The sequence below is a fragment of the Camellia sinensis genome, chromosome 1, assembly GCF_055761805.1.
Source record: "Camellia sinensis isolate YWXY chromosome 1, ASM5576180v1, whole genome shotgun sequence".
Classification (NCBI taxonomy): Eukaryota; Viridiplantae; Streptophyta; class Magnoliopsida; order Ericales; family Theaceae; genus Camellia; species Camellia sinensis.
The window spans coordinates 230687533-230713909 of record NC_138961.1 but is presented as its reverse complement, the minus strand read 5'-3'; the positions used below and the strand labels follow the sequence as shown (position 1 = coordinate 230713909).

Genomic DNA, 26377 nt, shown 5'->3' with positions numbered 1-26377 from the left:
CTTCGAATGGCCCCTTGAAATGGCATCCATCCATTAAATAGCAACCAATGAATAAAAAACCTATCATTGGCATTGTGTGTTACATTCATAATTGCTTATTGAAATCTTCAAAACACACAATTAGCATCATTGACAAATTGCATTCATCCAATACTTATTGAATTGGTATGAAATGGCATCCATCCATCAAATGGCAACCAAAACCAACACAAGCTAAATTTACATACAAATCAAGAGCAACATCTATAAAATAGAACATCATGCACAAAACCAACATTCATAAATTTGTCATTCAAGTTTTTAAAACACATAATTGTTTGTGACAACCAAAATACTACCTTTACATAGTTAAGAAGTTCAGGGCAACCATTCCAAACAAAAAAAACCATTAAATGTGCAAAAAGCGCCAATGACAAAGTGATGTGGATGCTTCCTTCTTTTATCCAAAAATAAATAAATAAATAAATAAATAATTTAATCTTTTGTGTAGTGGATGCTTCCTACTTCCATGCAGTGGATTCAATCTCCAAGTTCTCCCTTTTTTTTGTCCAATGAATGCTGTTTTAAGGCCACTAGCTTTGTACACTAGCTTACCTCTCCACATCATTTGACCCTTATTTGGTGTGCTAGTTGAACTCATTGGAGATGGAGTTGACTGACTTTTTTGACTATAAACAGTTGGTCGATTCCTTCTCTTGCCATCATTCTCTCTTCGAACCTAATCCATGATTTAATGCTAGTTCGTGCCTTTCGTTCAATGATGAATTTTGATTTTGATTTTGTACAAGGAATTTGAAAGCCTTTAAAGCGATTTTGATCCCAACAAAGCCCTAATTCAACTGTCCATCACACCAACTTATTTTGTAAACAAAGCCCTCTTATATTCCTTCCAAAAGATAGTTTAAGGGACGGCTCATCACATTTCGTCCAAGTGTAGACGGAATGTGACGGCAAGAGTTAAATTGATCAATTTTCTAAAAGTTCAAGTATTAAATTGAAATTAATCAAGTATGGAAGTCAAATTGAAAAACGCGTGATAGTTTAGAAGACAAAATGATATTTTCTTCAAATTAAAATAACTAACTTGATAATTGATTTGATAAAGATGAAATTTAGGGGTGGTTTGGTATCCCCTATTTTAGTTCATATTTTTATTTTTTTATTTTTTTAATCACAACAATTAATATGTTCCCTCTATTTTTCAAAAATTAAAAAGTGTACCTATTAATAACATCTTAAACCATTTCTTAATAATTAATCAATATTTTATTAAAAGAATAAAAATAACTAAAGTAATGTTGATGCTGTAATAATCGAATCTCCCTCCTCACGCTGAGCCAGACATGGACACAACAAAAAATAAAACATGTCAAAGTCACGTCACGCAATCTGACTTTAAAATCTTGGTATCGTAGAATCCGTTTCTGAAAAGTTTGTGGTGCGAATTGATTGGCATCCGGAAGACTCTTTAGGCCGCTCGTAATATACCGAACGATAAAGAGTTATGTTCAGAATTTTAAATGAATTATTACATTTTTTAGAGTATTCAGAATAGCTAAAAAATAATATTTTATATGATAAAAAGTGATAAAAATAAAATTTAAAAATATATGTTAAAATATATTAAGAATTTATTAATTTTAAAAAGTGAGTAATGGTATAATAAATATGTTAAGATGTATATTAAAAATATATATATATAAATAATAAATAAAATAAGTAATAATTAAAAAATACAGTAGATCCACCCACTGCACTCATCAATGCCCCCCCTCCCCCTCTCTCTCTCTCTCCCTCTCTCTCTTCTTGGCTGGCCAAACACTTGGCTAACTTGGTCAGTCATTTAGTGGCTGACACACTTAACAAAACACATAGGAGTAATTTGGAAAGGGTTTAAAAAAGTTAATTTTTTGATTTTTTAATTTTTTTAATTAAAAAAGTTAGTTTTTTTTATTTAAAATAATTCAATTTTTTGTCAAAAAAAGTCAAAAAATTAATTTTTTATCAACTTTTCAAAACACAGCTTCATTACAAGACAAAATCATACATTTAGCTGGCCAAAAATTAGGATTTGACACCAACGAACCCACTAACAGTTCTATTGCCAATGCCCTTGCATGGGTGTGAGAATCATTCATATCATGTGATTTGTGTTAAATCTCACGCTCATATGAAAAGTTTGATAAAAAATTTGATAATTTATTTAGAATTTCTAACATTTTTTGACGATAAATTATTTAGAGGTGATTTGGTACTAACAAAATAAATTATTTATTGACTTATTTATTATAATTTATCATATTATTTTTTATTTTTTAAGATCCTTTTATAATAAATAAAAAAAATCAAAAAAATAAGTTATTTGAGTCACATCATAAGGGGTTGTTTGGCTTGTAGTATTTTAGCACATATTTTTATATTTTTATTTTATTTAGATTACATTATCTTTTTACTACATTGCACATTTTTTCATAAAAAATTAAAAAAATATATTTATTGAGATTATCTCAAATAATCTCTAACATTATCTTAAATTTCATTTATAAGTTAATATTTAATATTTTGTTGTGAATTCAATAATTAAATCAATAATTACTAATTTACAATATCATCTAGATTAATAATTCTAAAAATATAGATGCTTTTCACAAAATAAAATAATATATAAGACAAATGTAAGATTTACATGTAAAATTCATCTTTTTCTCTCACATATATGTTTTGTTCTGTAGAATAATTTTATGTTCCTAACACTGCTCCATCTGAACTTACTTAAGGGGCATTCAATAATTTTTGGTAAAGCTGATATAAGGTTTAAATCCACTAATTACTAATCATAAACATGGTGGTGGGGGGTGGGGGGGGGGGGGGGGGGGGGGGGGGGGGGGGATGGTTTACCAATGCATGGCCAGTAAAGCCAAAGATCAGTGGGTGAAGTGGGCACCGGTGGGGATGATAACATAGGATGCTCTTACTAGGGCTGCAGTTTTGGGTGGGCTTTATCCGAGTAATTCGAATCTAGCTCAAATTTTTTTAGGATTTGAATAAGATATTTTTAAATTCGGTACGAGTTTGGATAAAAAATTAGAAACCTGAATTAAATTTGGGCGGATTTGGACAAAGACATCAAACAACCCAAGCAACATCAAACAACCCAAGCAACTCGAAACCCGAATTATACATATATAGATATATAAAAATATTAAATATATATATAAATTATTAATCATTACATGATATTAAAATAATTTAGATTATTAAATCATTTTGAATATATATTATATATACAAATAACATAAAATCTTACTTTTTTTTTTATATATATTTTCACTCATAAATTGTAAGGACTGTTATGCGGCATCTTTCTTACATTATATAAATTATTTGTTTTGATAGTATTAATGATTTCCTCTTAAAAAAAGTTGTAAATGGAATCAAATTTTAATAATTTAATAATGTAGCTGTAAAAAATAAATTAATTAATTAAATTCATTTACAATTCGGGCAATTCAATTTAACTCGGGTCGGGCCTGGGTAGACAATCTCGGGTTACAATTCGGATTTAGGCGGGCCTGGGTAGATCTTAGCAAAACTTAGGCTAAGCTTGGACAACTTTCCAACCCGACCGAACTAGCTCGAGTTGCACCCTTAGCTCTGAGGGCTAGGGGTTTAGTATTTTAGAATTTTAAAATTTTTATATAGAATTATTTAATTATATATCTATATATATATTTTTTATTTCAAGACAAAAAAAAAAAAAAAAAGCATGTTGTCGTGACATCATGACATGTTAGATATGAATAAAAAATTAAAAATTTTGAGACAAATATTACTTTATTCTATGAGATATAGAGCAAAGCTTTAAAACATAAAATTCTTAATGATTGATTAAATAAAATGTAACCATCATATTTTCCATCTAAATTAACAAAAAGTGCATTACAATGCATTGATATTTTTGAAGAAAAATTATTTAGATAACTTATTCAATGTGAAATTCTATAAATATTTTTTTAGAATTTGAAGTCCTATTTAAATAGAAATGTGTTCCATGAGGTCCTATAAATTGTAAATGAATTATATTAGTATACTATTATACTCCTAATTTGTTTTCATATTATACATTATTTTCTCATTCATCATATCACGTTTGGGAAGGCTTTTAGGAAAGACAAGCCTATAGACAACGACTGTGCGAGTTTTGTTCGCCTTGATCACGAGATTCCAGTGCATTTTTAAAATGTTGCTTAATTGGATGTGGATATGGTCAATGATATGATAAAGTTTGAGGGTTGTTTGTTAATTCCTTCGACATATTTCAACTCCAATCAGTTGAGGGGTTTTTTTTTTTTATTTTTTTTGGTTAGTGTGTTGCTGTTTGTTGAAGTGTGGATTGTTTATCTTTAATAGGTGTTGGCTTATTTTTCCTACGAATGAAAATATCATAAATGCGAGCGTGCCAGGAAGGATTGAAAAATCCTTACAGATTAAATTCAAGCCAATTATCAAGCGATTGTGTTGACGGTTCTTTTGCCTCAACGAAGAGGACTTCAAATTTGCCAAGTGTAGAGAAAAGAAAAAGTAAAAGAAGAAAGAGGGACGGAGAAAGACGATTGAGTGAACAATCAAAGTAATAATTACTTACCTCTACTCCTATGCTTCGAAAAGAAATTGCATGAAATGCTTCGAAATGGAAATACTGAAAATAAATGCTTCGAAATATAAATCTATATTAAACTACTCCTAAGATAAGGAAAATGACAAGAAATATTGAAATCAATTGTCTTTGATTTAAGTTCTGGATCCTTTACAATGTAGCCATTAATGGCTATTTATAGAAGAAAAAATACAGCAATAACTACTTAGTAACTACCCATTTCTTCCATCTTCATTCTTGTCTTGCCATGTGTCCTTCCACTCATCCACTTTGTCCTCCCACTCATCCACTTTGTCCTTCATATTCTCCATTATCTCTATAATTTCTTTTAACTTCCAAATGAATAAGAGGATGCCACGTGTCCTGCAATTATATAAATAATAAATAATAATAAAAATTACAGATTTATGGTGATAACATTACCCCCCGCGGCCCTTAAAAATGATGTTTATTTGAATTTTTGAAGGGCCGAATCAAGCACATGACTAACCTAAGAAGCAAAGTGCTTCGAATGATGTAACAACACCAATAAAGTGCTTCGAATGAGTATGAAATTATGACTAGATGACTCGAATTATTACTAGTAACAAGCTTCGAAAGTGATATAAAAGACCAAAATCATTCTTCGAAGGTCGATGGAACCGACAAAAGACGAATTACATCCTCAAAAATACTCGACAAAGCTTCGAAGGTTCACAACCACCATTATTATTTCTTCGAAGTTGTTGTTGATGCAAGATAGAGTGCTTCGAAGCTTACAAAATTATGGCAAAACGGCTTTCGAAGCTGTTTTTGGCCAACCATTGTGGTTTATTCAAAACTTATATGTTCTGGTTCACACATAATTAATGAAAATATTAATTTTGTGTTTCGAACCAATTATTAATTCTTCGAAGACACCAAAACTGTTGTTCTTCGAGCCAACTTATGATGCCAAAAACAGGCATTATTCGACAACTAATTAATTGTCATTTTACATATATTTGAAGAGATGTACACATTTCGAAAGTTTTCAAAGTTTTATACAGTTTCGAAGGTGAAGTAATCAACCTTCGAAACAACTCTTGATGTTTCGAATGTATCTTCAAAGCTTTATACAGCTTCGAATGTGAAGTAATCAACCTTCGAAACAACTCTTGATGCTTCGAATGTATCTTCGATGCTTTGATTGTGTACATACAAACAACTGGCCATCAATTTGAAAAGATAAGCCATTCTCAACCATTTATTTAAATGCACAGGCTTTTTCTAGCCAAGTTCATGCATTTTAAATGGTCATCCCTTGTTCTTAGTGCTTCGAACTCATAAGAACAATTTGTTAATTTTATTAGCCACATCATCATAATTATATTTTGATGTGAACCACAAATCCAAAAAGGATTTTGAACACCAAAAGTCATGGTATAGTGTGACCATGAAAATTTATACTTTTTGACATTTTGAAAAATATCAAAAATTTTGAATTCATGAACAGTGGCTTGTTCATTATTCTTGACCATGTTTGTTTTAAAAACATGACTTTTGCCGAATAGGTTTTCATAATTATTTGGCAAAGTGGGTTGTTTTTCCATGTTAGCCATTAATGGCTTATGAAAATCACCCATAGATATATTATTTTCATGACTTGACTCTCTAAAATTTGGTTTTTGGACCCCTCGAGTCATACATGGAACATCATTCTTAGCCAAATTTGGCTCAAGAACATGCTCTTTCGTTGTGTTAATTTCATAATTTGGCTCTTTTAAAACAAACTCTTGAACCCCCCGAGCCATTGATGAAATCAATTCTTTGCTTTTGCTATTTTTAACCATGGAAAAATTCAGAAAAAATTCAACAATTCCGACCATTAAAGCCTCAGTTAAAGACTTGGTAGTGAGAGTTGATAACTCATCATTCCATTGGAGAATTTCCATATCAAGTTGATGAATTTCTCCAATTAAATGGTGTCTTTTTTCTTCCACCAAATAATATTGTAAGGGATGAAAGTTTATTTCATCAAGAAAATGGATCTCTTCTTGAAGATCCAAATTTTCTCTTTCACGCCAATATATTTCATATTGACAAGTTCGAATGGCGAAATCCAAATCGTTTGTCATTTCTTACACTTAGTTGTCCCACTGGGCGTGCCAAAAAATGTTGGCTTATTTTTCCTACGAAGGAAAATATCATAAATGCGAGCGTGCCAGCAAGGATTGAAAAATCCTTACAGATTAAATTCAAGCCAATTATCAAGCGATTGTGTTGACGGTTCTTTTGCCTCAACGAAGAGGACTTCAAATTTGCCAAGTGTAGAGAAAAGAAAAAGTAAAAGAAGAAAGAGGGACGGAGAAAGACGATTTAGTGAACAATCAAAGTAATAATTACTTACCTCTACTCCTATGCTTTGAAAAGAAATTGCATGAAATGCTTCGAAATGGAAATACTGAAAATAAATGCTTCGAAATATAAATCTATATTAAACTACTCCTAAGATAAGGAAAATGACAAGAAATATTGAAATCAATTGTCTTTGATTTAAGTTCTGGATCCTTTACAATGTAGCCATTAATGGCTATTTATAGAAGAAAAAATACAGCAATAACTACTTAGTAACTACTCATTTCTTCCATCTTCATTCTTGTCTTGCTATCTGTCCTTCCACTCATCCACTTTGTCCTCCCACTCATCCACTTTGTCCTTCATATTCTCTATTATCTCTATAACTTCTTTTAACTTCCAAATGAATAAGAGGATGCCACGTGTCCTGCAATTATATAAATAATAAATAATAATAAAAATTACAGATTTATGGTGCTAACAATAGGGTATTAACAATCTATTACACTAATTGATAGACACACTTTGGCCAATGTTTTGATTGAATGTGTATTTGACATTGTGATGGTTGATGTGTTTTGATATGTTCGATGTGTGAGATGGTGTGTATAGGTTCAAGGGTTGGGTTGGTAGTATTCGATTTTGGCTGTTAATTGGATGTCGAATATGAACCATGTCGTAGGATGACAATTGTACATTGGGACCTAGATGATCGTGTTACGATGCATATTACATTTAGTGTACAACGTTAATCTACATACACCATGTAGTAGATGACATTTGTATGTATGTTTGGTTATATATGTGTTTGAATGTGTATCGTGTTTTTGTTGTAATCAGTGTTTCAATACATGTTACAGTATATTATGCAAAATTATTGAGGATTTGGATTTGTAATTAAATGTTGATTGAATCTTATCGCTCGATGTTGAAATTATGTTAGGCTGGGAGTAATAGTGGTTCAATGTATGGGTTGGGTTAGGATGTTACATGTTGCATTTAGAAGGTTACATTATTCATAATTCAATGGCGGAGTATTAGAATGTTACGTTGGGTTTAGGATGAGAAGCATATGAGAATGTTACGGTGAGTTTGGGATATTACATGTTACATTTACGTTGGTTTTGGGATGAGAAGGATATGAGAATGTCATGTTAGGTTTAAGAATGTCATATTGGGTTTGGGATGTTACATATTACATTTATGTTTTGAATTTTAAATTTATAACCATATAGATTTGATCACAATCTATGGTAAAATTGGATTTCCATATATGGTATTGTTATTAATCAAGTTATTTTAAATTTTAGAAGTATATGAGAATATCACGTTGAGTTTGGAAATATCACATTGGATTTGAGATGTTATATGTTACATTTATTCTTTAAATTTCAAAATTTTCAACCATATAGATATGATCACACTCTATCGTAACATTAGATTTCCTATATATAGTATTGTCATTAATTATGTTATTTTGAATTTCAAATTTCTAACTATATAGATATAATCATAATCTATCGTAACATTTATAAATAATTTATTCTATTTTTAAATGATAGGACTTTAGTACACATAATTTAATAAAAGGTTTAATTCGCAAAAGAGTTTTAAGTCAAGTAGTTACCGTGTCACAACAAAAATTAACAATATATTTTAATTTTAAAAGTAAAATAAATTTTTGAATATTTATTTGTTTGGATTTCAGCCTCTATTTTAAAAGTAGTTATAGTGTCACCATCTCATCTGTTTCGGTTTCAGCCTCTATTCATTTGTCATGCTCCATTGTCTGCATGGCTGACGTGGGGAACCCGCACACCTTTCATGATGAATTTGACCCCTTCTCTTTATTAAGTTCATGCGTATGCAAATATACTAGGGAAATGCCATATATGTCAAATAATCTATTAAATATTTTACCAATAAATTCACATGTGTATAGTGACGGAAGGAGTATGGGATCAGAGGGTCACGTGTCCTCTTAAATTTGGAGAATTTTTTTTTTTTAAATATAAAGAAAATATTTTTAATAAAAAATTATAAAAATATTATTATAGTGAAATGTTAATAATATTTTAAAAATTATAAAAACGATAATGATTGTTTTGATTAAAAATGAAGAGAGTATTATAAATAAATCATATTCACTATGAAATTTTTTGAATGTAACGACAATGTCATTGTTAGTGATATAAAAAAATAAATATCACTATAAAGATATGAAATTTATTAAATTGTTAATTACATTTGATATGTGAAGTTCATTCTCTATGTGTTTATTTACTATTAGTAGGTTATATCACATATTAATGATGACGTGGTATTACCATTATATTAAATTTTTAATCAAATTTTATATCAAAAAATAATTTATCATTATAAAATTTATTTTAAGGCTTATATCCATATTATTTTTTTGTATTGTCCATGATACACTAGTTACAAATAACTTTCAGCTTGTTTGTTTTCAGTTTTCAAAAAACAGTTTTCAGAAAATTCAACTTTTTTATTTTTCGTATTTTAATGTTTTCAATGAATTTTTTTAATATTTTAAGATATTTTTTTAAAAAAATTTAGACACACCGAACATAAATATACTTAAAAAGTAAATATTTGTGAATTTTTTTTTTAAAAAATACATTAAATACCAAAAAATACAATAAAAAAACAAAAATTCAATATATATTTTTTTATTTTTGTGTATTTATTAATTTTTTAAAATATTTTACTATTTAGATTCATTTAAGTAAGACGTATCTAAAAAAGTAAAAAAATTACTTAAAATTCAAAAAATATTCACTAAAAACAAAAAAAATACAAAAAATAAAAAAAACTTAGTTTTCAAAAAAATAAATTTAAAAAACTGAAACAAAACACACTAATTATTATTATTTTTGATGTTTCTTGAAGAAGAAGAAGAAGAAAAAAGGGACCGACCAAATAGAATGATGCCTTCAATTTTTTTTTTTTTTAATACCAAATTTCATCTTTCCATCAACATGGAGAACAACATGCATGTCGAATAAATGAAGTTGAAAAAGAACATGCTTCTCACAATAATATGCATTAAAAATAAAAACTTCATAATAGAATGCATCCACTTATCCTGATTAAGCATAATCTACTCAGAGTTAGCATCAAAATCCAACCTTGACCTTATATTAATCACCTGCTAATGTTTCGGAGGATAAGAATGTCATATCAACAGAGAATCATCATTAGACTCGTCGCATAAATAAAATTCAATAAATCCATCTTACAAACTTGTTTTAAAATATATAACAAATGATTGGCCGATCAACTCCACCATGCTTGCCATTCGATAACAATCAAGTTAGCGGTAATTAGGGCTCTCAATCATAAAAACGCCTAATGATCGGTGAGAAGCAGATCAGTAGGGTACAGTTGTTGAAAAGAATCCGATTCTTGGACAGATATGGTGTAGCAAAAGAGAACTTTCCTAGTATGTCATCCCACCTAAATAATTTTCCCGTGGTGGTCCATCCAAACGATTCCATCTTATCAGAAGATGCGTAGATGCCACATTGCCACCATCCTCACTTTGTCTCATAAAAAGATTTTAACATGTGATCTTTTAGACCTAAAGAATCAGTTCAAGCAAGCAACCAATTGAGCAATTTTTTACGCGTCATACCTATGCGTAGGTCAAAGACACGGCCAAAGTGTGATGCTATATACACACTGGCAGAGACAATATTGTTGACACAAGCAAAGAATAAAAGAATCAGTGTGTATGTACTGACTAGTTGTGGCTCGGGGTCCTCTCAAATGCAAAGCACCTTTAATGCATTTTAAGTAGCAGATGTTTCTGTTTCCCTTTGGGTTCTTCTGCTGGCTTCCCATTTTTCTTCTCGTACTCCAGCTTAAGTTCCTCCAAACGCTTGGATACCTGTTAATTAAACAAAAATTATCAAAGCAAGATGATAAACTAAAATATACATACTAAAATTACGAAAAGCTTCCATAATAAGCTACTGATGTGCTATTTTGTTGACCTAACATTAGTGTTTTCGTTCTCCATACCCATGAGATTCCAGGTTGAGCTCCAAGGACATGATGACAATATATATATATATATATATATAAACACATGAAAATAAAATAATTTCATCATCTTTTACGTTGGAAGTAAGTATATTCTTTGTTATACCAAATTAATAAGAAATCATTTTTCACATTCCACATATGGAAAAGAAGTAATGAACAAAAAGTAGTATATATTTTAGAAAACTCTATTAAAACACAAATTGAAATAGAACACCTAAAATTAAAAAGTCTAAAGGTTAAGAAAATAATAGCTATAAATCCATTGCTTTTATCTTATCATTAGATACCAAGTTATTTTTTTCAAACTAACAATGTATTTCATGTGTCTAAACAATGGACATATGTGAACATTTGTCCAACACGGACACAATACTTTCTTAGAAGTGTCCATACTTCTTAGACTACCAAACAAGCCATTAACTACTGTAGCAATTTCCCATTTGACATGGATAATATCCAAGCAATAAGTACATTTGACGCTACATCCCAACATAATGACAGGGAAGTCCAACAAGGAATAGTGATCAAACATTTGGAGTAAGATTACAAGACTGGAAAGTGGCACAATATACAAGAATTTTGGCACACAAAGATGATGACCAGCAATAGAAAACATAAGATCTTAAATGACTTCAAATCCGTTCAACATTTGCAATCTACCAATCAGGACACTATAAAAGTAGATCAACTTACGATGCAAGCTCCTCACTGGAAAAGACTTTCCACAGCAACAAGAAGTTGATGACATTAGGAAAAAATTGTATGCACCATAAAAAAACTACAAATAATTAGCATGTTGGGAATTCAGAACATGTAATGCCACATAATGCAAACATGCAAGAGAGAGAACCTTGATTGAGTAGGCCATTGGTAATAGGGTATCTGGGTTCATTGCGTCCTCAGGGAAGTTACGCAGAGCATGTATAAGCTTCTCAAATGGTAGCTTTATCTGATCAACATAATCAATTCTTGGTATGAGTCAGAATATTACAAGCTATTAGGATCTTACAGAGAGATGTAGTCATCAAAAACTTACTAAGTCATCCTGGCAGTATTTCAGCAGGGCCAGACCAACTTTAAAAACAATTTTGACACCCTGGCCCAAAAGAAAAATGTCAGCTTCCATACCCAAGGGCAGTACATATAAGGAACATGCAATAATAATTAAGATCACTAACCTGGTAGAGAAAGACATCCCAAATTCGAAGAGCCAAATGGAATGGGAAAGAGTATGAAAAAACAGTTATGAACCACTGGCTTGCATACATGCTAGGGTTTATCATTTCTTGCGTAAAATGCTCTCCGACTTTTGGCAAGTTCTCTCTTGCTAAACTTTCAAACTGAAAAAGGTATTGCTGTACCAGAGGCAACCCCACCTACACACCAGTAACAAAAGACAACATTTCTCAGATTTCTGGAATGCATTTAATAATGGTCACAAACAGGAAAGAAAAAAAAAGGGAAGAAAAAATAAATAAAAAAATAAGGCTTAGACATAATAAGGAGCCAAACCACTTTAACAGCCATAAAAGGACTCTCAAATGAGTAGACATCATTTAGCAAAGAAAGAAAAATGCTTGGGAGCACTAATTAGTGCTCCCACTAATTAGGTGGCAGTGAGTCCCGCCATTAATGATGTGATGTTTTGGTCTTGGAGTTGTATTTTTTTTTTTTTTTTTTTACTTTTTTAATGCATTAGTGCTATTAGTGGTGATGTTTTTAGTGGGATGAATCATTGTTGGCAAAGAAAATGAGACCAAAAAAAATTTTAAAAATTAAAAAAATATATATATATATATCATTAAATCTACCCTATCCCTCTCCTTCAGTGGCGAACCTAGGATTATTGTAAAGTGCGGGCTACATTATATACAATCAAAAATTATTTACAAAATTTATTTTATTACATTTATCAAAGTTTCGTATACTAAAATATTCATTTTTATAAGCATAAAAATTGAACATTATCATTAAATTTGCAAGTTAAATTTTCAACATAGATATTTAAAAAATAGAAAGTATCAAAATAGAATTATAAAATACTTTTTACTCATTGCACAAAATAAAAAATAACATACAAATACTTTTTTCACAATGATCATAGTCACTTGATAGTAACTAACACCAATTTCACCTATAACCAAAGACCATTTTGATAGTTACCAAAGTCAATACAATAACTCATAACCAACACCACTTTGAGATACAATTAAACATTATAATGGGACGTAACCAATTTTGATTTAATAATTTTCTAGCCCCACCAACACACTGGTTTGTAATATCAATTTAAATCATAACTTGTATATGATATACATGTGTAGCATCACCTTCACTAAAGCTTCAAACAATTTGGGACTTTAGAAGAATTTTTTTTTTTAAAAAGACGAAAGAAATTGAGGGGGCCAATTCTCTATGAATTAGAGACTTAAGAGTAAATATACCATAGTTCATTAACATTTTTGAGATGTTTGCAGGGGTGTGGCCCCCCTCGCCACCCCTTATGTCCACCTCTGGCTAGAATAGCATCTCCAGAAAAATTGCCTACTAGCCTCAGAAAAGAGTGATTTATGAGCACTTTCCATTATTTGTTATTGAATACATCATCCACAAGCAGGGGGTAAGATAAAAATATGAAGAAAATAAACCTTTTTCAAAACTTATCAACATATTTTCTCTACTTAGGACCAGCTTTAGAACTACAAATTTTCTCTATCAAAACATTTTCCAATAACTGTGCTTTCTTACGCTACTTGACATATTCAGGGCCTATTGTCATTTTATTGACCAAATAACGCAAGTTGTAACAACTAAATTTAAGCCAAGTTTGGCTATCCTAAATAAGTACACACTTTTTATCTTTTTATCTTTTTCCCATCACATCAGCTCTTTACTTTTCTGCACATCTTTTCGTAAAAAGACAAAAAGTGCACTTATTTAGGTCATCCCAAACAACCCCTTAATATGTTCTCAGACTAAAGAAATTACCAAATATAAACCCTCCATGGGGGCGTGGACAGCTCCTTTTAGCAATGCAACCAATAACCAAAATGCATCTTCTTCACTCATATAAAGAAGCAACAGACCAGCTACAAATCCCATTCCCTGGTAGTCAAGAAAATTTTGTATTATTCAGTATTCTACAAAAAGGTATATAGAAGAGTGATGGGATATAAAAGATACAAACCTGAACATAGCCAACATCTCTGTCAAATACAGAGTACGCCTTTAGAACATTATAGAGAGACCTTTGACCAGGTCCATGTCTCTGCTGGAAGAAAATATGTGAAGGGAAGGTACGAGATATATCCCGAATTATATCAAGTTCTGAAGCAGATGTCTCATATATCACTAGTTGCTGCAGCAAAGGAACAATTTTATTGGTATAGCAATAATAAAAGAGTGTGAAGAGGGATTTCAGCATTGAATGGGAAAGCAACATAATATAATTGTAACTGTATTAAATTGAAAGTTTGAAAGAGATGGGGGGCATTGATCACTGTCACATGTTGCCATAACCACCCATCATGTGAGTTGCTTCAAGGAGTCACACGCGCCACCTCCTTCCTCACTTATGATGACCTACCAATTATCAACCCACCACCAGAAGTCAAACGAAACCCCAAACTAGAGCTGTCAATTTATTGTAGACCACCCAGAAACCCCTTCTTGAAGCCAATGAGCGCAGTAGCCCAGTGAAGACCCCAACCTCTTTCTACCACTGACACTTGGCTCCTCCCATAACCACCAAATTCAAATGACTTGAGTACATTTACTTCCATAATTGACCAAGCACACAACTCTCTTTGTTTCATCTCCTTAAACATGAGGTGTCACGATAATTAAGCAATACCATGGCATATAAGTAAAGTAATATTTTAGATGAGAGAAAAATATATGATTACCTCATAAACCCCAGGGTTCATCAGCAAGAGGTCGCGGCTTCCTGAAATTAGCTGCCAAACAAGACCCCTCAGACAATCAGGAATTCCTTTTCTTATGCGTCTTTTTACAACATGAGGTTTCCTTCTAACATAATGCTTCCAATCACTCCCTCCAATGCCAATCATTTTCCTCCATTTTCTAATCCTTCTTTCCTCCCTAAAAAGTGCCTCATTCAGATAAACAGAAAAACACATAAAGCATATATAGAAAATTTATATGATAATTAATCCACCCAAACAAAATGCTCAAAGTCAAAACAATATATTTTTGCAAGAACAAAGACATCTAGAAGCTCAGTCACCTAATTCATTGCTAACAATAATACAGTTAAAATATTTTCCAGGCCAGAAAAACAAGAAGTCAGTGGGCAAGGGACATAGAAATAAAGCTGTGGCAGCTAAAAGAAAATAATACTCAAAATATGGTAAAAATAAGACTTGTCACTAGGAAAAATCATAACAATGCGGCCATTGTTCCAGTCAAATGCTTAAATTCACAGATTTAGCATCTATGCAAGCAAACACCAAAAATAAAAACAAAAAAGTATCAAATATGGAACCAAGTGCAGAGGATTTTGTTTGACAGCATACATAAGATTCCACAGAGAAATTTCATACCTCGCATACTGACAGGCTGACCTGTTCTTGGTTAAACCATCAGGAGAATCATTAAGTTCTTGAATTACAAATCCAAATCTGTCAACTCTCACATGTGGAATTGGTATTGGTTCATAGTCATCTATTTTCTTCTTTTCCATTCCACTACCTCAGACAAGATACTGCACCCCAAAAGGCCAAACACACCAATACGGTTCTCCGTATAATATCCATCCCTTGGCCAAATTCTAAATTACATAGCACACAAATCTGCAAGGGGAAAATGAAAATAAGTAATAGCGTTTGTTCATCATAATAACAGGCAATCGAACATAATCCGACGCAATGCTGAAAGAAGTCCAACCACTTGATAAAGTTATCGAATTGACACAATGTATATTAGCACAACGGTGACAAACACATTGGGAAAGCTGTATTGACAAGGAGGAGATACAAATAAACCCATGAATTTTTCATGTACATCAATGCAAGAACAATCCAAGATAATAGAACAAAACAGGGAGAAAACTAAGGTATCCTTGGAGAAATATATCTTCAGCATATGCTAGTAAAAGACAAAACAAAAAGCCCAATTCACCAAACACTGTTATTTTCAAAACTCAATCAGGAGATTACGAGGAGAAGGTCACCATCAACCAATTCGCTACAATCCAAATACCAATTCAATTCAATTCAATTTATTAAAAAAAAAGAGGGGGGGGGGGGGGTTTATTATATCATCAACATCAGGAAAAAGTATTGATACAAAGAGGGTGATGAAAAAAACTTGAAAATCTTAAGAAAATATTTAAAACCCACGAACAATTTCAATGAAATCGAAATGGGATAATTCTATAATTGTGAATTTCAAGAGGGAGAAGGAGAGAGATTTTTTTTTTGGGGGGGGGGGGGGGGGGGATTCAAATACCGTAAAAAAGGGATAAGAACAAAATAAAGATTGAAAGCTGAGAAGGGGACAAAAGAACGAACCTGGGAGTCTAGAAGATTTCTGGGACTGCAAGTGATGGCGGTAAAAAATTTCTTCCGCGCGAAGCTATGCCGTACGAGAAAATTTCGATTTTCCGACAAAAGAAAAGAAAAGAAAACATAAAAAAAAAAAAGGGAATGGGGATTTGTTTGACAAATGCAGTGACCCATTCACGGTACCGACCATCGTACCCAAATTGATTGCGGCTGCTTCACCCATGATTTTATTTTATTTTATTGTATGGTAAATTACATCATTAAAATTATTTCATTCTTTTGTGACTCAACTTTTTAAAACAAATTATTAAAAAAAAAATATTATGTGAGTTTTGCTTTCTATTTTTTTATCAATTTTTTTAAGAACTTATGCTTTAATGTTTTTTGGCTCATGGAGCAAACTTTGCCCTAATTTTTTTTTTAGTACATATAGTCTTGTTCCATATAAACAAATAATTATCAAGTTTGAGGGTGGATTTTTATGTTTTAAGCAAAAAGAGATGACTTCTCTCCAATTTGATGTTGTATTAGATTGTGTTGTTGGACTTTCGTGGGCTCGTTACAAAGCCCGCATCGATAATTCAAATTGTTTAATATATAAAACTCGTCAAGTATTTCATCACTGCAAAAATTTACGTTGATCAAATATCAATAACTATTTAAGCAGATAACATTTGTGTCAACGGTAAATATAATTTTAAAAATAAATTGTTGACACAAATATTATCTGCTCAAGTGACTATTAATATCTGATATTTTTTATAAAAATGAAATAGTAGACAAATTCTACATATTAAATAGTTTAAATTATCAAAATGGACCAAAAAAAAACCAAACTAGATTGTCCAATTCAGAGACAACCCAGTCCCTTTAGCAAAACTACAACTAAAAATTTGTAAAACAATAAAAAGAACGGATGAAAAAATAGAAAAATTAGTACAATATGCCCCCACATGTGTGACTTTTCAATTTGCGAGATTCCCATTTATAAGCCTATTAGATAAATTTCAATCTTTCATTACTTATTTTATCAAATTTAAATTTAATAATTTTTTTTTTGGTGATTAAATGCATATGTTTCAACTATTTTATCAAATCTATATCAAATTAATGAAGAAATGAATTGTTTACCAAATCTATAATGGATCAAATTCTTCATCAAAATTTCAAGGGCAAACTTTACTTTACCGTATTATGGTTTGGACCATGTGCGGATTACCTCCTGATGTTCGAATATCACCACATAATCTCTTGTGGTTGATGGATTAATGTACACAGTTAACTTTTCCATCTATTTTAATAGATTGTGCATGACACGCGCCTAGTATGCAAATAGGCATGAAAATATAATTTTTTTCTCCGAATTAAATGACGAAAATGCCCTCATCTTCATCATCAATTTCGAAAACCTACCCTCATCTTTATCATCAATATCCAGATGATAACGGACAACGGATAGAAGTGTGTAAACTCTAATCATCCAACAACTTTTCTTGTTTGCAAAACCATTACAACAAGGAAATCATCAATACATAGAATATATATATATATATATATATATATATATATATATATATATATATATATATAAAATTAAGAACAACCCAAAATAGGGAAGGTTGTTTCTCCAACCCTCCATTTTTCTTGATTCGACATCTCTTAAGAGAGATCATTTTTGTTGTAGACAAATCCAAACCCAGTTCACATATACAAATCCAAATCCATTTTTCTGATCAAATCCAAACCCATTTTGGTTACTATTGTTTGTCCCAATTGGATGATTCATTTCAGTTTCTTTACCCAAACTTGTAGCAAAAGTTCTTCCATGACTACCCGTCAACCTTTACCTTGTTGAGCAATCGAATCGAAATATATATACAAACCTGCAAATTGCATATATATATATATGTATATATTCCTAAAATCTGTTCAGATGCTTAAGATCAAACTATATTAAAAAATATATATATAATTTTTATGAAGTGTATATATATGTATATATTTATGAGGTTTGATCTTATTTTTTCTTGCAAGTATATATATGAAGTTTGATCTTCAGTGTAATTAAAATGAATAATAATAATAATAATAATAATAATAATAATAATAATAATAAATTGGACAAAATTGATACATTAATATAAATTGATAAATTGATGAAAAATAACAATTGTTATATTATTAATTGTAATAAAAAAATTTAATAAAAACAGAATCAGAAATGTCAAAAAAATTTAATATTGTATTTTTGTAATGAATTAATTATTAATTGATACTAATTAATAACAATTGTTGATTATTAATATTATTTGATACTAATAAAAATTAATTATTACTATTAATTGATACTAATTAATAATTTTAGTATTAATTCAGACTAATTAAGACATTAATTTATACTAATTAATAATTTTAGTATTAATTGATACTGATTAAGCAATTAATTGATACTAATTAATTTATAATGGAAAAAAATTATCACAATATTACTACTATTACATTTTTATCAAGTGTATCAATTTTTTTATATTAGTTGATATTAATTAATACTAATTATATTAACTTTTATTAATGAAATAATTTTTTTAAATTAAAATTGAAAAAAAAAATGACAAAATTATCATTTTTATATCATATAAGGGCAAAAAAGTCAATTATACAGAAAAAGCTATTTTACAGCTTATTTACCAAACACTATTCTGTAACTTAAATCTATAATCCCACAGCTACACCAAACAGGTTACCAGCTTATACTCACAGCTGTAAGTTATAATCTGTTAAGTTATAATTTATAATCACTTTCCCACAGTTCTACCAAACGGGACCATATACATATATATTCACTGTTAAAAAGTAAAAATGAAGTGCATATATATGTATATATATTCCTAAAATATATTTAATTTTTTCTTCTTCTTTTAACAGCTCTCTCTCCCTCTCTCTCTCTCTCACTCAGCTAACTACAATGATGTACAACCCAACCCAACCTCTCTCTCTCTCTTCGGACTTCATCTTCCCTGTCTAGTGTATATATACTTGCAAGTGTATATATACATATATATAAACTTCATATATATACAAGTACGGATCTCAAATAGGGCTTTAACATAACAAATTTTTTTTAACAAAATCCCAAACTCCATTATTTGAATGAACATCATTAAAAACCACAAATTAGAAAATAAATTTTTCGCCAACCGAATTCAAATTAGCAGGTAAGGTAGACTAGAGAGAGAGAGAGTATGAAAAAAAAAACTTAGATCTGTAATTTTTTTTTTCTTTCTTGAGCTCATTTTTAAATTGGGTCACAAGTGTTCAATCATACAGCCTAGTTCTTTCCCCTTTTCTCTTCTTAAATGCATGACTGTTGGGAGTGAAAATGATAGTTACGTCTGTCATTAACGGTATTAACTGTGTACTTTACTCCATCAATCACAGGGGGATTTTGTGGTGATATTCGAACGTCAGGGGGTAATCCGCATATGGCCTAAACCATAGGGAGGTAAAGTGAAATTTGCCCAAATTTCAATAGTTATATCTTACTCAAATCTAATGTATTTTAAAAGCAAAAATGCTTGGTGGCCCAAAAAGGAGCGGCTCAAATGGCCCAAATGGGTGTTGGCCAGTCATTCGTCCGATTGACCGGCCAGACGTCCACTCGGATGACCGGATGAAAGCTTGTTTACCGCGGTTCTCACCTTTGTCGACCGTGGCTATCAGCCTCCTCGCCAGATGACTGGCCGGACAGCCACCCGGATGACGGACAAGATGAAATTCGGGCCATTTGAGCCAACCTCATTTTCGATCCACCCAGTATTGCTCTAAAAGCAAAATGATTAAAATACATTTATAAGATAAGTTTATAAATTTTAAAAAATATTTGATAGAAAAAGAGACTAAGGATTTGAGTGTTTCACGTCAAATCAAGTTTTAAATTAAAATTTCACTTAAATTTAGATATTGCTTGTCAACTATGTATTTTAATCAAAAAAATCATTATAAGTTGTGATATTACTTTTTCTAATTTTTTGTATATTTTTTCATAAAAAATCAAAAATTTACTAAAATAATATGTTCCCAAATGGGATCTTAATAAATTAAAAAAATTAAATATTTGAAATACTCTGGTAATGTGCCTGATTGGTTAAAAAAAATTAACGTATTAGGTTTGAGAGATTTTTTATTGGTAATGTGCCTACTACTACGAGTCCGGATCCTCTCCAGCCAAAGACTCCCACCGGTCCTCCTGTCAACGGCCACGATTTGGCCACGTCGCTCAAATGAAGATCTACGGCTCAGATTAAAAAAAAAAATTGAATTTCTGTCATTCTTTCGTTCAACACAGAAGCAGCTTCCAATCAGTTTTTTTCCATTTCACTAAACATTTGGTGGTAGAGATTGGTCATCGTTTTGGGCAAAAGCAAAGATTTTGGTGGTAGAGATTTCTATAACCAGAACTTCTCACAATTTGCTTTCAACATTTCAAAAATTACTTTGATTTTTTTCAACTGAAATCAACCCAAAACCATCAATGGCAAATTACTTTGTTGCTCTACCTCCAAAACCAGACCTTCATCTTTATCACATTCCAAGTTGGATAAAAAAACAGAGCAATCCATGTATGTATCCTAAAATGGTGGTCTGTCCATCTCAGATTTCCTTCATCTCTGGTGAAGGACGGGAAAGGGCAAGAAATTATTTGGGGGGAACAACAATTTTTTTTTTTTTAAGACAGATTATTTGGTGGTCTCTCCGGCTCCAATCGCGGCTCAAATCGTAGTCTAAATCTTCGGAGTAAAACAGAGGGAGAGCCCACCGATGTTCGTCGCCGACTTGGATTTTCCGTCGTTGGTGTCACGAGATGCCGTCGCCGTTCACAAAGCTGAAGAGGGAGGGAAAAAAGTGAAGCGGAATGAAGCTTTGGAAGCTGCTGCTGCTGCTGTGTTGAAGAAGGAAAGAAATTCAATTTTTTTTTTATCTGAGCCGTAGATCTTCATTTGGCCACGTGGCCAAATCGTGGCCGTTGACAGGAGGACCGGTGGGAGTCTTTGGCTGGAGAGGATCCGGACTACTACTACAGGGGGATCTTACCTACTACTACAGTAAAAAAAAAATCAGAGCCAGTATCGTACCCAATCTTAATTGGTAATGTGCCTGGTTTTTTTCCATACCATTTTAATTAATGTATTAGGTTTGAGAGATTTTTTATTTTATGTATTTATTTTAATGTAGATAATTGACAAATTAATATCTGCCAATTTAATTTGGATATATTAATCTTGTAATAGTGGTGTAGCCCCTCTCCATCACTTTCCATTTAATAATTTATAAAAATTATTCAATATATAATCCAGACTATTGCGATGCACTTTAAAATTTTAATTATAGTTTCTTATTCTTTTGCTAATGAATTTTAAATTTAATATAAAAAAAATCAAAATATAAGGCCTAAATTAAGGCCAGATGGGCCAACCCAACCCCAACTCATAAAGTATAGGAATTTAGAATATGTAACCCAAACCAACTTGCTGATTAAATAAATTTCATGATTCCTAAGCCTTAAATTTTAGGGTCGAGCCAACCAATTGTCATGGCCTTGATAAATTTTAGGGTCGAGCCAACCAATTGTCATGGCCTTGATATATTGAGTTGGATTTAGTTTGTGTAAACATTGTTTGTGTGTGAGGTATAATCCGATGTCATTAGCAAGCATATCTTTGAAGAATGATATTATATGTATCAATTGATATATAAATTAATGTACTAATGGATGTTGTGATATAATTTTAAAAATTTTGAGTCTTTGTAATTTGTATAATGGGTGTGGTCATAATTTTAAAATGGTAATATCATAGTATATATTGATATACTAATTAATATACAATTGGTAGATGTAACACTACTGATCTTTGGGTGTCAACATAAGTAGAGACATTCAAAAGCCTTTTAACATTGAATAAAGAGAACTAAATACATCATTTACACCAGGATTGTGGAACTCTGAAAAAACTAGAAACAAGGTTCCAAGAGATTCCAAAGAATGAAATAAGACTAGATTGACATCCTAATACGACTAGAATAACAAGGCTTCAAGAATCTCTTGAAACACAAAATGAGACGGACTCACAAAGACTAAAAGCTTGTTCTTATTTATGTACACACAATTCTGATTAAGAAAATAATATATACTTCATCTTGATGAATTTCACCAGTTTTCTTTACTTTTTATGTGAATTCACACAACTAACACACACATGTACATGTAGAACTTGTACACATGTCATTTATTGTGCCAACCCACAAAAAAAAATGAAAAAAAAAACTGATAAAGAATTCAACCGGCGATGCATAGCAGCACTCTTCCGATTAAATTATAAGCTTGGTGTGGTTGCTTGAAGTTGATTGCCTTCTCAAGTTCACTCTACAGAACTGCAGCTTTTAGTCTCCTCTTCAACTCCTTCCTGTGCCAAGAACAAACATATAACGGATCAAAAATCAAAATACCACTTGAAAAAATTCAGATTTGCACAAATTTCTTGATGAATTAGTTTACCTTAACAGTTGTCTGTCAAGGGTTGTTGTAGATAAGAGACCTCTATTCTCTTCAGCTCTCCTCAGAAGGTAAGGCATAACCAGCTCCACAGGTCCAAAAGGCATGTACTTACTCACTTGAAACCCTGCATTTCTCAGACCAAAAGAAAGTGCATCTGCCATTCCATACAGCTGAGCAAATTGAAGCCTTTGGTTTCCATTCCCAATCCCTAAATCTCGCGCTTTCACCGCCACCTTTTTTCCTATAACCCATCACAATTTGCATATTAAACCAATAACTACAAAATGCCTCGCCATAGCTCTAAAAATGAATATTCAGAAGGAAAGAGATAATTTCAGCATTGTTTCTGTGCATGTAGAACTACTGTATTCAGAATTTACCTGATTCGATGTTATGTGTTGCAAGGACAACTGCCCCTGAGCCATTAGCAACCTTGTCAAGCATGAAAGAGGCACAATCATTGAAGCAAGCATGTGTTTGGTCAACAGTGTTGTGAATTGGGGACTCAACTCCTAGAGAGGAAGCTAGCTGTCTTTCACTTGACAAATATGCGCCTCTCACCAATTTAAACCCCACTGGCACTCCCAATCTCTCCGCTGCCTTTGTTGCCAGGAGCAATCTCTCTTTTGCATCTTTCAGATAAGCTTGAATTGTCCCAAAAATGATTGGGTTGTCATCTTTGTTGTGCATGAGTGCTGCAGAGTATGTGAAGTAATCAATGGCAGGTTGAATTGATGTGTCCTCAGCGTCGATTGCAAGAGGGACATTGGCTTCTAAGCATTTTTGACAAAGTTCTAGCAGCCTTTGATGGCCTAAGTAGAGGTCACTCTCTTCTTCCGGGGTTAGAGGGTCTGGTTTTCTCGGTGTGTGATAGAAAGGGCTGGAATTGGAGAAGATTGGGAGAGTGTTGAGCTTCCATGGAAGTCGGAAAGATTGATTGTTGTATTCCCATCTCAGCAGATCGCTTACTCGCTGTAGCAATCCGAGGGGGCAAATTGCAGTGATCTTCACTATAACAAAGCTAACCTGTTCATACACATTCCATTTTCTTTTCCTTGGTCACAAATCTGAAAGCAGACATTTATCATGAAATTTGTTTTGATTAGTCTAAAGATTAATGCTATACATGATCCTATTTCTTACCCCTTTTTTTTTTTTTTTACTCCTAGAGGCAAAGTAATGGGATCTACATTAATAAATGTATACAAAACCCATTTACTTGTCCTAGAAGTGAAAAGATGAAATAAAAAATAAGATTATGTAGCATTTTCATATCTAAAACTAAAATTAAGTGCACATCATTTTATAGGTCCAGCAACCTACCCCTCGAAAATGAGTGGTTTTACATGTTTCTCAATGCCAACCCACATGAAAACAGCAAGCAAAAGTCTAATAAACCAGAAATTTTGCCAAGAAAATTACCAGGAAAGGAGATGTGTAGTTGAGATTTAATTGATGTATTGTGTAGTTCATATTTAAAATAAATCTAATTTACATTAATATTTATAAGTAAAATTCAGAGTATATAGCATTATTGAAAGAACAATCATAGATCAAGTAAAAGATGCAAAGATGTGTTTTATTTGACAAAAGAAAGCATACAGAAGTTGGTCAGAATAATCTTAAAAAGTAAAATTTGTTGAATTAAAATTATGGACACAGAACAAGTCATAGATCATGCAAATGTGCAAATGCTTCTTTACTCAAATTTAAAAATAATAATATTATGACGACTATGTACTAGTATCATAATTTATTTATTATTTTATATGTTAATTTAAAAAAATTTAAACCATGTCGCTTTTCAATACAATTGTGATATATGACATATACAAATATGTGCTCATTGAAATATTAAATAAAAAGATTGTTGAATTGGAAATGAGCTGCCTAGATCTATATATAATTAATAAAATAAAATAAAAAACCAAAATAGAAATTTTTATTATTTTTTTGTTGTTGCTTACAGAGGAGGTGGGAAGTGACTTGGCGGATTCAACAGTCCGAAGAAACCCATCCAAATTTCGATCGCACGAGCCGTTATCCGTAGCATGCTCCAAGGCGTAAACCAGCATTCCACGGAGCCCCGATTCCCAAAGCTTGATAGCAGTCCGACCCGCCCCTTCGGGATCATGACCCGCACAAAACTGCTCATAAAAAGTATGCTTGGTAGCCCCCAACATCAACCCTCGCAACATCCCCGTATTCATGAGCCTCGAATTCATCACCCACAGCCCCACATCCACCATGGGCTCGATCCCCGCCGCGTGAAGATTCACCGCCGAACGCACTAGCTTCGATGTCGACACCGACGAGAAAAGCCCCTTCACGTCATCGAGATCAAGAATTGAAGAATCGGCGGCGGCGGAGGAGGAGGAGGAGGAGGAGGTGGTGGTGGTGATGATGGCGGAGAGGTCGGAGGGAACGGCGGAGTGGAGTGGTCGGAGGAAAAAGCGGCGGCAGAGGAGGAGGAATTTTGGAGAGAAGACAATGAGGCGGTTGGCCATCAATTGGTAGACCACGAATTAGCTATTTTTTCACGCAGGGAGTGGGATGGGATTTAGGGATGGGGGTTTATTTATAGAAATCGAAGCTATTTTTAGTGCGAGTAATGTGATGCCAACTGAAAGAACATCATTTGTTTCATGGCTAATTTACGGCTGCTGTGCTCTGCTTTGAATCTTGTTCGCTACGCATGCATGCTTTCGTCATTCAGCTATAAAAAATATATAAAAAAACACATCATATTTTTTTTTTGTGATTTTTTTTATTATAAATTTATGTTGAAATTTTCACTTTTTCTAAAAATAAAAATAAAAATAAAAATAAAAATAAAAATTTACTAAAAATAATAATTAAAAAACAAAAAAAATCATATAATTTTTATTTTCTTAAGAAGAATTACTGCCCAGTGGGGCAGAAGAAAAAGAATTATAAAAATATGAAGGGGTGCAAATTTTCACTTTCCACCATAAAATTATTTGTACTCCTATATGTTATAATTTTTTTCCAATAATTCTCTCTTTTTTATAATGAACTTTTTTATTTTTTATTTTTTATTTTTTTAGGAGTTGTTTGGAGTGTCCTAAATAAGTGCACTTTTTATCTTTTTGGACTAAAAAGTTGAGGGAAAAAATATGGATGTTTGGGTTAACTTTTTGACTTTTTATGAAAAAATGTGTAATAAAAAATTGTAAAAATTGATTTGTAGGGAAAAATTAAGATTGAGAGTTGTGCAACCGTAATTGTTGACTTTTG

General features: G+C 31.8%; 2 protein-coding genes across 9 annotated transcripts; both read right to left on the bottom strand.

Annotated features, from left to right (window-relative positions):
- Window positions 1-10104: 10104 nt before the first annotated feature.
- On the bottom strand, window positions 10105-16774 carry LOC114307835 (uncharacterized). Of its 8 annotated transcripts, XR_014345658.1 has the most exons (11): window positions 16573-16772; window positions 15604-15852; window positions 14947-15142; window positions 14229-14399; window positions 14030-14146; window positions 12220-12417; window positions 12078-12137; window positions 11892-11990; window positions 11735-11759; window positions 10738-10883; window positions 10105-10574 (listed from the first exon to the last, which is right to left on the bottom strand). XR_014345658.1 is itself a non-coding variant. In XM_082897597.1 (10 exons), the coding sequence occupies exons 2-9, from the start codon at window positions 15741-15743 to the stop codon at window positions 10776-10778; spliced, it is 1089 nt and encodes a 362-aa protein (XP_082753723.1). In that variant the 5' UTR covers window positions 15744-15852; window positions 16573-16774; the 3' UTR covers window positions 10105-10574; window positions 10738-10775. The 8 variants fall into 8 exon arrangements, 7 of the variants coding, with proteins under 7 accessions (XP_082753723.1, XP_082753740.1, XP_082753742.1 ...); XM_082897597.1 differs by lacking the exon at window positions 11735-11759 and having other exon boundaries at window positions 16573-16774; XM_082897614.1 differs by having other exon boundaries at window positions 10105-10883.
- A 5722-nt stretch (window positions 16775-22496) lies between these two features.
- Window positions 22497-25860, bottom strand: LOC114307834 (Methylenetetrahydrofolate reductase family protein). The gene is made up of 4 exons (XM_028253260.2): window positions 25087-25860; window positions 23500-24145; window positions 23120-23360; window positions 22497-23027 (listed from the first exon to the last, which is right to left on the bottom strand). The coding sequence occupies exons 1-4, from the start codon at window positions 25624-25626 to the stop codon at window positions 22988-22990; spliced, it is 1467 nt and encodes a 488-aa protein (XP_028109061.2). The 5' UTR covers window positions 25627-25860; the 3' UTR covers window positions 22497-22987.
- Window positions 25861-26377: the final 517 nt, after the last annotated feature.